This window comes from Neopsephotus bourkii, unplaced genomic scaffold (assembly GCF_033783945.1).
Source record: "Neopsephotus bourkii isolate Nb327-2 ecotype Australia unplaced genomic scaffold, CSIRO-AGI_Nbou_v1 NB_140, whole genome shotgun sequence".
In the NCBI taxonomy this organism is placed as follows: domain Eukaryota; kingdom Metazoa; phylum Chordata; class Aves; order Psittaciformes; family Psittacidae; genus Neopsephotus; species Neopsephotus bourkii.
Genome location: NW_026900657.1, coordinates 1443340 through 1460234, shown reverse-complemented (window position 1 = coordinate 1460234; position 16895 = coordinate 1443340). Strand labels below are relative to the sequence as shown.

Below are 16895 nucleotides of genomic sequence, written 5' to 3'. Positions count from 1 at the left end.
GGAAAACCTCATTTTCCTGCTCAAATGGGAATGGGAGGGGGGAGCCGCCAGGGCGCCCTGCAGTGGTGCCTGACGGCCGCCAGGCGGCGCCACACCCGCCCGCTGCCCCACACCCCCCATCCCCCGCCCCCGGGCCTGACGTGACGTCATCGCGGAGCGCCACGCCCGGCGCGGTCGAGTGGGGCGGTGCGAGAGGGGCGCGCCCGCCCATTTGAGCCAATCCGGTGCGTGCGCGCGTGTGCGGTTGGCCGGCGCGGGTCGCGCGTCGCGGGCTGAGGCGGAGGGAAGGGGAAAGATGGCGGCGCCCGTCCTGCTGCGAGTGTCGGTGCCGCGCTGGGAGCGGGTGGCCCGCTCCGCGGTGTGCGCGGCCGGCATCCTGCTCTCCCTGTACGCCTGCCACCTGGAGCGGGAGAAGGGCCACGACATCCACTACCAGGCCCTGTGCGACTTCAGCGAGCGGGTCCGCTGCTCCGCCGCCATCACCTCCAGGTGAGGCGGGGATGGGACCCATCGCCGCCTCATGCTGCCCCAAGGGGAAGGGGCTGGGAGCGGCGGGGCCGGGCCCCGGAGCGCTGCCTCCGGTACCCTGCGGGCTAAGGCGGGGGTGGGGGTGTTGGGAGGCCGGGTCGGCTCTGTGAGGGGGGTTCGAGCGGCCGGCAGGAGCCGGCGGCTGCGGGCCGGGACCCGTCATTGGAAGCGCTTCCTTGGGGCGCTGAAGGGGCGGGCGGCTGGGCCTGTGCTGGGGACCGCAGGACGGGCAGGCTGAGGAGGAGGGGGTCGGGGCTCTGTGTTCAGGCAGCCCCATCGCTGGAGGGCTGGTGTGGGAGCGGCGATTTGTCGGGATCCCCGCAGGCCGGAGGGTGAGGCACTCGCAATTTGCGTGTTGTAATCACCGGTAATTAGCTGGAGTGACAGGCGGCTTGGTGGTGAGCGTGTGTTCCAGTGAAGTGCTGCAGGTGTGGCTGGCGGTTAAGGCCAACATAAACACGTACGGTTGTCGATGGTTGGGTTTGCGTTGCTTTAATTGAACGGGGTTTTCATGAGAGTGTCACCTGGCAGCACAGAAGATTGTCTGTGTGATAGAGAGGAAGTGTTAATTGAAGAGACATTTGTAGAGCTGCAGAAGGCCAGTCCAAACCCCGTTTTATTTGACAGGCTTCCTGTCAATAATTACTTTAGCACTTGCTTTCTAAAGGCCAGTAACTCTTATTTCTATTAGGAGTCAATGATAAGTTCTAATGTGCTGGTGGCTTGGCCTGTTGTCAAGTCACTAGTTGAATGAATTGCAGTAATGAAAAGACTTAACCTGCTCTGTAGTTACAAGTGCTACCAGGGTGAACATAGTACAGGAAATACTTTCAGATGTAATTTGGCCAAGAAACTCTCCTAACAGCATATTCTGAAGTATTTCAACTAAAGAAGAAAGATGAGTTGCTTAGCAATATCGAAGCTGCTCTGTGCATATATGTGTCTCTGTGTGTATATATATATATGGGCATATAAAGACATACACAAAGGCAGCTACAAGTAAAGAGCTGGGAAAGGGAGGGATTTGGTTCTTCAACAAATGCTTCATTTCTTTAATTAGAATTTAGTTATTATCATGTTTAATGCTTTCAGCTGAATGAGTGCTTGAGATACTTCCCCCTTGGCCCCCCTCAGTGTAACATGCATCAAATCTGTCACTGCTTTTATAGAGGTACTTGCTGTATCATCATAACAAGGCAGCGAGGGAGGACATGCCCCTTGTCCGTCAAGGTGGCGGCCAGTTAAATTGTATAGGCAAAACATACAGGGTACTCTTATTAAAACCATTTCTGTGGTGGCAGAAGTGGGATTGTGTTATGCTACAAAGAGATGTGTGTGTCTGGATGCCTGAAATGATTGAATAAGGGCCTTAACTCTGCTTTTCTATCTGCCATCAGGTAATCAGTTTGTGAAGGTGCTTATTCATGTCTCTATATGAGAAGTGATGAATGAATGAATGGATATGAGAAGTGCCCTGAAATGAGAAGTTTCAGTCTAAACAGGAAGAAGACTTCAGTTAGCTTGCCAGATAACTTAAAAGTTAAAATTGAGCATAGATTACTGAGATTAAACCAAGTGAGTGCCATCAGTAATTTGTAAATGAGTAAATTTTACCATAGCTATCAAGGTAAAAAGAGATCAACAGGGATTTAAGCACCTAAGTAGTCTCTATAGTTGCCTGTTTTTGTGTAGAGTTGTTTCTTCATTAGCTTTGTATTGTTATTGTAATGATACTATTGAGATAGGGAATTTGAAGTAATAGTTTTAATAGATGTTTACTAAATGCTTTGAAGAAGTGAAACAATTCCAATTATATCTTTAGATTTTTAATTATGGAATGCTGCTTGGTAATTGTAGTGTTCATTAGTAACACTGCAGCTGAAATGTTGAGTATGGCATGGGAAGACCTGTAAAAACTTTACTGTAGGAATTCTGTGTAATAATACAAACAGTGAGGGATAAAGTCAGCTAAAACTTCACTAGCAGTTGCTAGGAGAGTCATGCTTGAAGACTGAAGTATTGCAGCTCGTGATAACTAGAGCAAGTGGGAAAAGGACTGTGTGGAAAAGGAGCGTGCAAGTTCTGTTCAGTCAAACCTTATTTGGAGAAGAACGTGCTCTCAGTGCTGTACAGGGCAGCCAGAAAAGGATTATTGCTGTAAAAGTAAGTCAAGGGGGCAAGCTATGAAACTTTCAAGGAAGAATAACACTGAAAGAAATGAATCTTATTTTCTGTGTTGCCACAGCTCCACATCCATCAGTCATTCTGTCTCCAGTAGAGTATTCCTGGTTACCACATCACCAGAGTTTCTCTGAAACTCGATTACTGACAGGAACTTGTAACTACAGTGTAGATTTCACCAGGACAGTAGAGTTGCAAATACTGTGTTCCAGCATTTTCACATGTAATGCAGATTTAACTTTCGTCTGTTTCTTTTCTCATTAAACTATTACCCTGGCAGTCAGAAATCAGTTGGGTTTTGATTGGCAGGGTTACCTACAGAGTTAAATGGGTGACAGACTTGTGCTTTGTGGCTTTTACCAGGCTTCTAGAGCATTCATCTGGTTGTGTGACTTTTTAAGCTAGATTTGGTGATGGAACTTGTAATATAACAGTCTTCACATTTTGAGTGTTGCCTCCAACAGCGGAACTTTAAAAAGCACCTCATGGTGTTGGAGCTAATTTTAACTGTATAGAATAATTAGGATAAATTAGTGTACTCCTGCCTGAGCTGAGTTACTTCAGAATCAAGTTCTGGCCTTTAGGAAGGGCGCTTTTTTTCCCCACTAATAAACTGTTAACATTTCCAAGTCTTGCTTTTGAGCCAAATCTGGTATTGGCACAACAACAAGAACAGAAATGTTGTAAAGATTACCAGCATGCAAAGGGAGGAACATAGAAAAATCTTGTAGGAGAGTCTGACTCATCCAGAAGATTGTGTTGGAGAGATACCTCCCTAGTATTCCTTATTCAAAATACTCATGGTCAGCATATTTCAAGCTGTTATCATGGAGAAAGTTCGTGAAATAGTTTAAAACCAGCTAAGGCCTGTATATAAGGGAAGATACGAGGGAAACACCTAGTATCCTCATTTGGTAGTTTTGTAGATGATTTAAGTGAGTTGCTGTCTCATAATTGAGAATTATGAAGTGGCACGAATGGCTTTATTTGTAATGAAACTGGCTGACAGCAGTTCATGACATACCCTTGGTCTCATTGTTAACAATAGTTTCACAGAGGGAATTAAGCTAATAGACAAGTTTCAAGTAATGTGGATGGAAGTATAGCTTGAAAGAAAATGTGGCAATCGAGAGTAACAGAGAGAGCCAGAGCTAAGGAGGCTTTTAGGCCTTCTGCTATGTTTCTACTTTCTGTCTTGATTTATTTCAGGTTCCTGCAGAGCACTTTAGTGAATGGCTCTGTTTGAAGCAAGTTTTGTAGCCTGGCATGTGTTAATGCTGTAACAGCTTCAATGCAGACTGAAGACAAATGGCTTGAATGAGCAAAGGGCACATGTCACTGTATATCTTTGGCAATACTGGGAACTGTGTAAGGGGAGAGGTTTGGAAATGGTCAGTATTGCTCTAGGTTAGCATCTTTAGCTGACTTACTGAAGGAGTTCCGGAGTCTGTTAAGGTTCTGTGTTCATCTGGGTATAATATGGTAGATGACGTATTTTAGGGGTTCCTTCTTCTGAACTTTATGCTAATGTGCAGGATCTTAGATTGCCATCGTGCACTTGAGCCACTCTGAAATGCCTGTTCTGAAAGTCTGATGTGCGTGTCTGCATTATGTCTTCCAGTGGGTGCACCAACATAATCATCTGGTGCTTCTTGAAGATGTCTATCTGTAACATTTTGCATGCATTGTGGACTGATAGGTGCAGACATGCACTTGTTCTGCTGGATTTGCCATGCGTAGCCTGTGTCAACTGTAGTATTGTATTGTTCTGCTCACCTTCATCAATCACTTCAAGCAGTGAATTTAGACCTTAGTGTAAATGATCTATTTGAACTGCTTGTCCTTGCAAGACAGTACTTCAGTGCTACGTTGTGTGAGTAGCTGATGTAGAGATCACTTCTCTGCAGAGTGGGCATGGAATATATGATGTTTATATCCACTTCAGTTCTGTTGTGGGGCAGTTCCTATAACCTTTGTCTTGTAAAATTTGCTTGATTCCAGGTTAAGAACAGTATTTAGTGGTTATCTTTCATATTAATGGTAAGTTCCTGATGTCCCAGCATACTTTTTATTGCTGTACCGGCAAGCCAGCATTGAGATTCATTTGAGGTTGACAGCTACAATTGTTAGTGACTGATACAAGGTGAGAAAAGGTAGAAGTAGCATTATGCAAGAAGTGGGAAAAGCATGTGTAGTTGCTTTTTGTGAACCAGTGTGCACAAATGAGACCTGTGTGCTTTTTAAGCTTCCCTGGTTTTGCAAGTCTCTGCTCTCTTTTGGTCAGCAATGTCTTTAACCTGAGCCAGATTGTTATTATTGGGCATCTTCCATTAGGAAAAGGTGGAAGTTTGGTTAAACTGCTGAAGGGCAGCATGTGGAGCAGCTGGTGTTACATTCAACAGGAATCATCTTTGTGGTTCTTAGGCTACTGAAATAGTTGACATGAAAATGTTGCCTCCTGAGACTCAGCTATAATCTGTCCTGTCATATAAAATGAGGATTGCAATGGTTAGAGAGCAGCTGTAATGATGCTGCTTCAGTTACTCCGTAGCAAGGATTCATAGGTTGTGCTGTCTGAGGGAAGGTTTGAAGATCTCTAGCTTGTTGCTTGGGCAGAGGGAAATCAGTGTAGGCAGAATCCATCTAGTATGTCAGGCCTTTGTTTCAGCAGCATTTGGAATGCTGCAGGTTCAGGGTGATGGTGAGCTGGTATAGCTGTAGCTACATGAGTGTGATACAATTTTACAGCTAAGGATGATGAGCCAAATAGGGCAAACAACTTGAGGCCAAGGTCGGTTGTGTTATTCTGCTTTTTTAGCCTGGGTTCTAGAGGGGATTTTACCTTTGTGCTGTATTAATAATTTATTGTATATTTTTTAATCTTTTAATGGCAAAACTTAAAGGAGATATTGAAAAGACGTGCAGATGTGGCACTTAATGATGTGGTTTAGTGGTGGACTTGGCAGTGCTGGGTTAACGGTTGCACTCAATCATAAAGGTCTTTTTCCAACCTAAATGATTCTGTGATTCTCAGTTAGTAAAGTTTTATAGAAACAGATTCAGTGCTAAAGGGGCAGGGGGAGAGACTCAAAGTAGTAACTTTGGAGGGAAAGACCCTGCCATGTGAACTAAGGCTGGCTGTCCCATTTGGTCTGCCAGGTAGGCAGGCAGCACATGTGCAAACAGAACTCAGGCAGAACTGATAGCTGATGGACTTGATTGTGGAGGATGTGAGCTGGGAGGGATCCAGAGGTTATTCCGTGTGCTGGGGGAGGAAGGCGTTTCAGGAACACTTGTAGAAAACCAGTTTCATTGGCTCTAAAGGAGGCTGTTCCCAGAGCAGCAGAAGCTGATAGTTCAAGTGAGTTTTGCCTTATCTTTTTAACAGAAAATTGATAACACTTCAGGCTGCTGGAATGCATAGTGGCTGAGGTCCAGGTTTTATATAATAGAGCAGTACTCTCACTACATGTCTTTCCAACCTTACAGTGCCTACATGAACATGTGTATTCTGGCTTTTCATAAATACATCATTTCCAGCTTGACTGGAATTTGCAGTAGGGCTGAGAATGATTTTGCCTGTTGTGAGGTAAATTTAACAGAGTGCCTATAGTTCAAATTCAGGTGTCATTTATGATAGCTTAATAGATGAGATCATGTAGAGCAGTGCTGTTGGCTTGTAGCTTGAATAACCAGTGTGTCTATGAAAACTGCTATAAAATAACCACTTTCTGCTTGAGAATTGCTGATCTAGACACTGAGAGGTTTCTGGACTGTTTCTGAGATAGAGCTGGAGGAGATACAGAACAAAATCCTATTTGGTTATGGTAAACCCTGCTCATAGATTGCAACATGAAATGTATCACAACTTGTCAGCACTCTTGGCAAGTTTACAAGTGGGAGTTTTTAATCTCCTTTCTTTCTTATGGCTTCTAATCAAAGACTTTTACTTGATTTATTAAAACTCTTAGAATGGCCTGAGCAACCTCGTAGCCATGATCTAGGTTTAAGCCACAATCCTCTAATGAAGTTGTAAAGAAGCTGCAACCAGTTTCTTAACGTTGCTCCAGCTCCTTTGACCTTTATATGAGCTTTTCACTGAGTGTGATGATGTGTGAGCATAGGGCAGCTCTACTTCCCTCCTGAGAGCTTCCATTCTGTGCTGTAACTTATCCCAGAAGTCAAATGACACTTCAGGAAATGGGCACATCACTTGCCAGATATAAACTTATTTTAGGAAATGATATTTATTGTTTCCTCAGGGTTACAAAGTGGTAAATGGTGCTTGCTGTCGATAACAAAAGAATGCTTATGGGATGAGAAGCAATCTTGAAACGAGGGGCTTTAAGTAATCTGTTACTCTGAAAACACAACTTGAGTTCTTTACTTACAGTTCTTTTGAATCATCCATGCCATTTAATAACCTGGTCTCCTGAAGGATTTGAGAGCATTTTCAACTAGATGTTCAGGAGACTAGAACGTGAACTGGGAAGTGCGTGTGCTTTGTTCAAGGCATCTGCTACTGGCTGGTGTCAGGGACGTGGTTCTGAAGCAAGCTGGCCTTGACCTGGTCCAGTATGTATATTCATTTTAACATGAAAATAACCAGTGGTTAGTTCTTTTGACACGAGAGCTATGGACTGCCAAGTGAAACTGAGCTGATGTGATCCTGGCAACACTGGAGGATGTTGTGGAGGTCATGTGTGTGTTCAGAAAGCATCAAGGTGCACTCAGGAAAGCTTCAAGGTGGGCATGACAAAAAGCCACTGTAGTATTTGATTTTGGGTGTTACGAAACTACATGAACAGTTCTAAACACTTTGTCCTGGATTTCTTGAATCATTGTTCTGAAAATGTTTGTAAAGAGCATTCAAAGTTGTACCTGCACATGAGTGAATGAGTATGTTAGTGCAGGGGAAACCCCAGTGCAGAAGTTTCTTAAGCTGATTCTTAATGATGACTGAGGTTAAGAAGAGCATCTTGGGGATTGGTCTCTTTGTAAAAGCCCTTAAAAACATCTCCTGCAGGTAACTGTAAGCACTGAAGTGGTTGGCTAGAGCAAACAGTATAGCATTTCTTACAGAGCGAGGATGAGACAATAATCTGACTCATGGCTACATATATACTTTGCTTGTTTGACTTGCTGTGTTTGGCAGGCTTGGAATTCTGTTGCTTTTTTGAGCTAAGACTGGTAAGTTACAGCTTTTAACTTAAAGACGAAGCTTGTTTACTTGTTCTTTAAAATGACCAAGAGACTGTGTACTTCTTTTGGTTGCCTTTCTGCTAGTGGTATTGTCTCTGCTAAATTACAGTAATATGTTTAGTTTAAGTGTACTCCCACAATCTGTTGTTCTGGAACATGGAGAATGTTCATAATCATGCAGAGGAGGTGGTGCTTTAACAGAGTATCATTTTATTTGAGAGATGGCACTTGTGGACCAAAATGACCTTAGTTCTTTCTATTAACAAGTAAATGTAAATGCTGCTTGAAACTTCTGAGAACACAATGTTCCTGATTTTGGTTAAATAGCACAGCCCAAAAGGGACACTGTTTAGTGGCTGGATAATCATTTTCAGTGTTATTTCCTCCTCTTGATGGAGTGAGATGCACACTGGACTAGAAGTCACTGACTCCAGTGTAGCTAATAGTACAGTAATAGTACTCAATTTTAGGCATTGGGAAACTGCACGAACACTTTGCCTTGGATTTCTTGAAGCGTTTGTAAAGCATTTTCCAGGCTGTACCTGCACATGGGGAGTGTCATCTTGAACAGATGGGAATGGAGTTACTTCAGACGTGCAGGAAGATGGCTCAAAGGTTTACTTTAAAACTTCCTTGTAGTTAGTGTGCTTTTTTCTTACTAGGAGTGCAACTGGGGTGCGGCAGAATTATTCTTGCCACGTGTGTTGTCATAGTGCTCTGAATCACACAAGGGTGGCTTCAGCAAGAGTTTCACAACAGAGCCCTTGAAAGGGACAGGGAGCCAAAGTCAGTACCAGGAAAAAGCGGTGTTGGACTAAGCTTTCGTCTTGCTGTGGAGGCAGCTCTTGAATTGGTGCAGTTTGTTTTACTTGGCATTCTGTAGCCAGCGAACTGATCCCAATTAACAATAGGTCTTGTAAATCATAATCCTTGTGAGATACACAAGAACTTCTGAGCTGTTTCTAGTCCTTTTTACTAATCTTTTACTTGGAATTTGTGGTTAGGACTGCAGTCTTGCTATTTCTTTGCCATGTGTTTAGACTTACAGTTACAACTTGGGTGTGATTTGCATGATTTAGGTGGGAGAAGGAAGATTCGTGTACTCAGTGTTCCTCCAATTGCTTGCAAAGTACTTGGCTTGTTGTGCCAAGTGGGTTTGGGGACCTCCTTGACAGAATTAGGAGATGATTTAGCCTCTTCAGGAAAGAAATTAGATGGAAATACACAAAGTCTAAATATTTTGCTTTTCAGATTGATGCAGAAAACTTCCACTTCAAACCTTGTAAGGTTGGAAAAAGTGCTTCCTCTCAAACCCCACAGGCTTCTTGACTGTCTTCAAGTGTGTGGAATAAGATGTGAGATCAGAGCTGGTGTACTTCGTGGACTGAAATTTAATACTCCATGTTCTTAACACTGCTGCAAAGCCAACGAGATACTTAATGAGCTATTGCATGTGCAGAAAGCTTTCACCATGCTCTGACCTTCTTGCAGCGTGAGCAGTTCACTTGGGGACCCTGACCACAGGAAGGGCTCAAACTCATTATCTTTCCATTAGCAGCATTTTATTCACTTCTAGAATAACTGAAGGCTCACATTCTACAGTCTGAAGTTTCTGATGTTTTAAGCTTGAGTTTGCTCTTGAACACAACAGGATCTCATGAGCACACAGTAAAGGTGAGAGCACACAGTAGAGGTGAAAGCACACAGCTAGAGCAGGGAGAGGGTAGGAATTCTGCATCCTGCAGTTACTTTGAGCTTGGCTAATGTGATCCACAGACTCAGGCACACTTAGAATCATAGAATAGTTAGGGTTGGAAGAGACCTTAAGATTATTCAGTTCCAACCCCCCTGCCATGGGCAGGGACACCTCACACTAAATCATGGCACCCAAGGCTCTGTCCAGCCTGGCCTTGAACACTGCAAGAATGGAGCATTGACAACTTCGCTGGGCAACCCATTCCAGTGCCTCACCACCCTTACAGTAAAGAACATCTTCCTTACATCCAATCTAAACTTCCCCCTTGTCCTGTCACTACAGTCCCTAATGAAGAGTCCCTCCCCAGCATCCCTATAGGCCCCCTTCAGATACTGGAAGGCTGCTATGAGGTCTCCATGCAGCCTTCTCTTCTCCAGGCTGAACAGCCCCAACTTTCTCAGCCTGTCTTCATAAAGGAGGTGCTCCCCCTGATCATCCTTGTGGCCCTCCTCTGGACTTATTCCAACAGTTCCATGTCCTTTTTATGTTGAGGACACCAGAACTGCACACAATACTCCAAGCGAGGTCTCACGAGAGCAGAATAAAGGGGCAGGATCACCTCCTTCGACCTGCTGGTCACGCTCCTTTTGATGCAGCCCAGGATACGGTTGCTTTCTGGGCTGCAAGCGCACACTGAAGCCGGCTCATGTTCATTTTCTCATCAACCAGCACCCCCAAGTCCTTCTCCGCAGGGCTGCTCTGAATCTCTTCTCTGCCCAACCTGTAGCTGTGCCTGGGATTGCTCTGACCCAGGTGTAGGACCTTGCACTTGGCATGGTTGTCAAAGAACACTTTGTGTTCTGCTGTTTAGTCTCTCAATAGGGAAAGCCTGAGTGTGTTCAAATAGGGTTTAAAGTCACCCTGCAGAGAATTCTCACTTGGAGACAACAAGAAATTGCACCTGTGGATAGTAAACTGAAGCACCTATAAATGTGGTAATCCAGAACAGTGAAAACAGAGCAGTCAGTGCAAAGTGATGATGCCTTTAATGTATATGGCTCCTTAATACTGTGTTTGGTAGCTGGACACATGAGACAGTTGTCATGTGCTGTGTCCATCTTATCAAGGTTCTCACTGAAGATCCAGATAACCTTCAGTGTGTGGGAGGAAAGTCTTGTCATACCAAAGATTCTTTGGAACTTGCATATTTCCTTATGATGTTTGCTTATCTGTTGTTGCATGGTGTTTGGTCTGCTTTGAAATCCCTCCCTCTTGGAAGCATGGCTGTCAAGTGCTGCACTTGCATCTCTACAGCTGCTTTCTCAGACCTTTGGTATCCATCCTTGACGCTGCTTCACCTATAAGCTACACTAGATGCTAAGCAGGACTGTTTGCCATCGTATACTGGAGGGAGGATGCGCACTCAGCTTTGTGCAGCCCCAGACTTCCACTGGGATGGCTGCAGGGAGCAAGGCCACACAACACTGCTCACCCCAGCAATTGACCTGGTGTCTTTCTGAGCCTTAGAGGCTCTGGGATACAAGACATTGTCCTGTGGTAAAGCAGTGTCAGTCTTCTCTGTGCTGGTGTAAAGCTTTATATTCGCACAGAGGTTTCGCTTCAGTCAGTTACGAGATTTGAGACCAAACTGGTTGAAAGGAGGTTTGGTTTTTTACTGTTTATGCAGTAAACATGCTTTCTAGGGGTGAAGTTTCTGCTCTTTTGGTGAGAAGAGCACAAGACTTGGGTGTCACAGTTAATTCCAGACAATTACTACGGTTGAACTAAAATGATTGATTTGAATATGTTTTGAAAACACTCTGCTAATGGCTGTGAGATTATGGAGTGTTTTGGAGGCTATCTTGAATTGTACTACCTATGGTACCTTTTTCATGTGAGGAAACTGCTCGTAATGTGGTGGTAGCCTTTCACTGGTCTCAGATGCATGGCAAAGTATGTCGGCAACATTCCTGTCGCGTGCAGAGAGCAAACCTGTGCTATGTCTTGGTTTAGAGCTGTTGCCTCCAACTAGTACAAGAAGCTATTTGGGAATGGCGCTTGTGTGAGCATACATGAAGCACGCTGGTGTTCGCTGCTCCAACGACAGGGATTGTGCTTTTATTTACATAGATGCCTGACAGTTCACCTGATAATGTGAACCTAGCCTTTTATGCAGTACTTAACTTGGTGCTCCAGAGATGTGCTGGCAGATATCCTAACATTCTCTTGTAAATGAGTTCAGTTGCATGGTGAAGCACTAATAAATACAGTCCTCTTTGCTTTTAACAAATAATGGCATGATCTGCCTTAGGGCATTGAATTAATGGTTTCTTGTACATCTGCTCATTTAATCTCTTATCCCCTTCCTGCTGCAGCAGTTTCATAGGGCTTGTGTCACTTTCTGTCTTATCACTAAGAGGTTGAAAGTCACTTTGTGGTTAAGGTACTAGTTCAAGATGTCACTCTGTGCCAGGGCACTGACAAATGAGGTCTGTGCATCCTGTATGGTACCATCTCCAGCTTGTCTGCTTGACAGATTTGGGTTCCTCCTAAGGTGTTAGGCTGATCAGGAACAGCTAAATGCAAACACATACTCTGCTTTACTTGGTCTGGGGCCAGTTAGGGGAGTGCTGGTAGAGTGGTAACAACTAGTTACCAAGTTGTACTATTTTCCCTCAGCTGTATAGTGAGCAGTGTCCAACTTACTATGATGGAATGAACTGCTAAGGCTGTTGTTGGAGGAAGGAAGTGTTTATCTGATGAAAGAGCTTTACCAACCCTAAGCAGCAGACATGGCATTTGGTGAAGTTGCAGCTGTGTGATTTTGGTAGTTTCTGGTGTGTCAAATAACTTTGGCCAGCAGCGTGCAGGATACAGTTCTATGTAGTGCACCCTGTGTTGCAAGCTGCTTGGTTTTCCAGGATAACTCTGAACTTTGTATAGGACTGTGGTTGTCATGTCAGAATATATGGGGGAAGGCTGGGTTTTCTTGATTCCTCAACAGTGATGAACTGAAAATACTGATGTAAAGCAACAGGTACCTGAATACGAGTTAATTAGTTTCACTGTTTTACAGATGGGGTCGAGGATTCGGTCTGTTGGGTTCCATCTTTGGAAAGGACAGTGCAATAAATCTGTCAAACAGTGTTTTCGGACTCGTGTTTTATATACTACAAATGCTACTTGGTAAGTATTAATTCAGTTTTGAGGCTAAAGTAAAGCTCTGTGGTGATGAGTGTATTACACATTGTGTAATCTGCAGGAGACCAGACAAATGCATGTGGTTTTTATCTTTTTTAACACCAGTCTAATGACACATCTCTCCAAAGGGCTTAAAACCCCAACTGATAACTGTCGGAGGAGCGACCCGAATCAAGAAGACAATCTCAATATGAGTTACGCTTCTTGTTCCATTTATTGCACAGGCTCACCTAATTTATACCATTGGTGATAGTTTACGTGACAGCTGTACATCTTTCATTGGCTACATAAACCTGTTCACACGCCTGTCTGTACATTGCTATTGGCTAAGCTAAGTCTTACACACATATCTCTACAACAGCAGGGTGCATGCCCTGTGATAAGCGGTGCATTCCTTGTGGCCAGCAAGCTCCTGTTGCAGCGTTCTGCTTACATTTCTTCGACTCCAGGCCTCCCCAGCTCAGCTGAGTCAGAGAGAGTTCAAGGCTGTCTCACTCGGCTCTAATCCTGGGTTGTGCAGGCCCTCGTGAGAATAGCCATTGCTCCACAGATAACCAAAGCAATTGCATTTTTCTCCTGTTATACTATTAATATAAGCATCAAGACAGTCGCTGCACTGGTATTTTCACTTCAGTGTATTTAGTATTGTCTTGCATGACAGAAAAGAGAGGAAATAAAAATGGGATTCACAAGTTTTGCAGTAGTAATAGGGATGGGGGAAAAGTGCATGAAATGTAATAGTTACATATTTCTTTGTAACTGTATGGTCTGCTCTAAAGCTGTTGACAGACATAACTTGACCAACCTGTAACTTCCCCATAACTCAGCAATACAGAAGATGGTTAATACACATACTTCTTATCAAAGGACTGTTGTACAGAACCTAGAAGCTCCCCTCCAAATAGCAATTTGGGAGCCACCTTGAGCTCATGGTATTTTAAACAGACTTCTGTGTAATACCAACTTGCTGAGTAGCCTTCAGTTTGAATTAAGAGTGCTTAGGCATTTTGTTCTGTGTGGAAGGGGGGGAATGAGAGCAACGGTAGTAACTTCCTCTCTCTTGTTGCAGGTATGACAGCAAGTGCAGTAGCAGCTCTAATCCTCATGACATCCTCCATAGTGTCTGTAGTAGGGTCATTGTACTTGGCATACATTCTGTACTTCGTGCTGAAGGAATTTTGCATTGTCTGCATCATCACATATTTGCTGAACTTCATTCTCTTTATCATCAACTACAAACGACTAGTTTATTTGAACGAGGCCTGGAAACGGCAACTCCAACCCAAACAGGACTAAGGCCTGTTTGAACTCTTGACTGACAGTCTGAAGACCCAACTTCCATTAAGTTTATTTTGCAGTAATTTTTTATTCTCCATATCAGACACTTTCCCAGAGAATCATAACAGAATTTTTAATTATCAATTTGAAGGGGCCCTAGATAATTGTTTTTCCTTTGTGCTAATCTTCAATGTGGTTATGAAAGAAAGCTCTAATACAATCAAAGACAAGCTTTAACTTTACTTTGAAGGAGTTTTAGCCACAGCAAAACCTAGACTCTCTTCCCCCCTCCACTTGTGAAGTGGGTAACACCTGCTATAAAATATCCTGTATATAAATTCAGGTATAACAAGATGTGATTAAATAGTCTAGACTAGGATTTACCATATTTAATGTTGCCATGTTTACAGTATGTGTATTACTTTTCTTTTTTTAGCTGATGGACTTAGATTTGACTAGGACTTATACTGTAAATAAAACTAGAGATACTGGTTTCATCCCTGGAGAACTCACTGTACAATCAGTTTTGCTAGCCTAGGAGCTGTCAGAGTGTTCAGCTAATACTCGACTGACGTGATGGAAGAAGTGACCTATGTAGAACACTGAGCTGCTGCACTCGCTGCTAGTGCTGTCGTGAGAATGATGGTTGGGTTTTGTTCCATTCCTTTTTGTCCGTGTCTTCAGTAACAAGAAATGGAATTAAAGCTGAAACCTGAAGTGTGTTTGTTAAACCACAATGTCATTAATTTCTGTATAGAATGAAATAGCTTAATGTGGTCAATAGAAAGCTGCCACCAGGATATTATGTGCAGACTGGGGGTTGGTGTACCAATATTCTTTGGAAGGACTTAATTTCCATGCAGAGCTGTTTCATTTTTAACCTGTGGTCAGCCAGCCAGTGTTACTTATGTTTGATGTTATATGAATGCTGCAGTATAGAATCGCAATTTGCAGTGGAAACCACTGACTGAACAGGATAACCAAGAAGCAGTTCCTTAATTGATCTTCGTCGGGATCTTTGGTTTGTGCTATATTGGGAAATGAACTTTAGGCCTGACATACATAAGATCCCTTGGAAGGGCACACTGTTTAGTGAGATAAGTAAGTAAATGTGCTCCTGAAAATGAAATATGATCTAGTGCTATCATTGCTCTTTCTAATAACTAACTGGGAATAAAACAAAATTAAACTGCAGATTTAAACAAAGGAACAAAATCATAAATGTTGTTTCTGCACTCAGTATTCTAAGGCTGAATGTTAAAAGTGCCTTCTGTCTTAAAATCCTAAACCAAATAGTTTGTGTTGAACTTGGCAGGCAGAAGTGTCCTTGCTTTAAAAATGAACAAACAAACCAATTCCCAGGTAAACTTGCTGGGGATAGAAGAGTATTAAGAGATCTGTTTTAGTTTTTAGACTGAGAAGTGGTAGCAATATTGTTTCAGTTAACTTAAATCAATGTGATTGAAGGTTGATGATGCAATTTGGGAAAGTAAAGTACTTGTGTTTCAGACTCTGTGACACCAAAATGTATCGGTTCAGCTACGTTCTGTAATTGGTGCTGTGCTGCTTTTTACCCTTGTCAGCTTCTAAATATGAAGAACTCCAACTGCGTACCCATTTATTGAAAGAATGAGCTTAACTAATTTTAGGATGTTTTTGCTTAAACATGAATGTCAGAGAGCCACTTAGGTTGTCTGGCTAGGTGGATTCTAAACACTAAGTTGTTGAGGATAAACTTGACTGTGAAACATGCAGTGTTCCATAGAGAGAAAAGTAGACATTTTAGACTGAATTCACAAATTACTATTTAAATTACTAAAGTAATTTTCTGGTTTGTATCAAGGATGTAGGTGGAAACTGCTTTTATGTATAGAGTTCTGTGGTATGAGTAACATCTGTTGCATGTAACACTAAACTACTTGTCCCTCTTGTCTGACAGTTTTAGACAATTCCTTAAATGCGTTTTGTATTGACCAGAGTATAGTTAAAGCTTCTCTTGATGTTTAGTTCTGTCTCTCAAATGCCTTGAACTTTGATATGAGGGGAGTGAATGATGTTAAACTGGTCCTTCAAGGCTTTACTTCGTTCTCTTACAAGCCTTGAAGCTCTATCACTGTTTAATACTTTGTATAGATTTATTTTGATGCATTCCTGTGATCTACTCTAAGGCATCTTTTTCATCTGAGAGGAAGAGGTGAACACGTGCTGCCTGCGCTGATCCCTCAGAACAAGCAGCAGTGGAGACAAGTATTATCAGTGGTCCAGTTTCTGGGTGTAGTGCACACCGAAAACGAAGGAGAAAAGCCCCATCAGCTGGAAGTATAGGTGTTGACTAACTTCACTGTGTCTTGTGCTTGTCTGTGTGGGCATAGTCTGTTAATTCAGTTTGCTTAGTAAATTTGGTTAGGGCCAGATTTTGTGCAGTCGTGTCTGCAGTCCTTGTGTGGCCATAGGGATCAAATGGAAACAGAGTTTGGTCTCTGGAAGAATTTGCAGCTACACTTTGTGCACAAACTTGCCAATCTGATCCTTAATTGTGAACTCTGTTGTCTTGTGTGCTTTTCTTGTAGTTACTTTTTACTGGAACTGATTTGCTAGAAATGGCCCTAAGTCTTCTACTTCCACCCTTGTGCTTCAGAAATGCAGTTGGCCTGAATAGAGGGCAAAATAATGTTAGCAGTAGAAATCTGGACCTTTCTGCTTCCAGTTCTTTGACTCTTTCCTTGTTGCTCCCAGTGATAGGACCAGCATATTTCTTCCAGTAAAATGGCTCAGGTTATAATTAGTTAATGTGGTGGAAATCAGAGGA

The 16895-nt window shown here is 43.0% G+C and overlaps 1 protein-coding gene across 1 annotated transcript; it reads left to right on the top strand.

Moving 5' to 3' along the window:
- The first annotated feature begins 260 nt into the window (after positions 1–260).
- On the top strand, positions 261–16064 carry VKORC1L1 (vitamin K epoxide reductase complex subunit 1 like 1). Its single transcript, XM_061368965.1, has 3 exons — positions 261–489; positions 12684–12793; positions 13878–16064. The coding sequence occupies exons 1-3, from the start codon at positions 296–298 to the stop codon at positions 14102–14104; spliced, it is 531 nt and encodes a 176-aa protein (XP_061224949.1). The 5' UTR covers positions 261–295; the 3' UTR covers positions 14105–16064.
- The last annotated feature ends 831 nt before the right edge of the window (positions 16065–16895 follow it).

Bases quoted from the DNA above. Each gene is read 5' to 3' on its own strand.
- VKORC1L1 (XM_061368965.1), top strand. From the start codon at position 296: ATGGCGGCGCCCGTCCTGCTGCGAGTGTCGGTGCCGCGCTGGGAGCGG. The intron at 490-12,683 runs GTGAGGCGGGGA...ACTGTTTTACAG, and splicing joins TCCGCCGCCATCACCTCCAG to ATGGGGTCGAGGATTCGGTC. The intron at 12,794-13,877 runs GTAAGTATTAAT...CTCTTGTTGCAG, and splicing joins TATACTACAAATGCTACTTG to GTATGACAGCAAGTGCAGTA.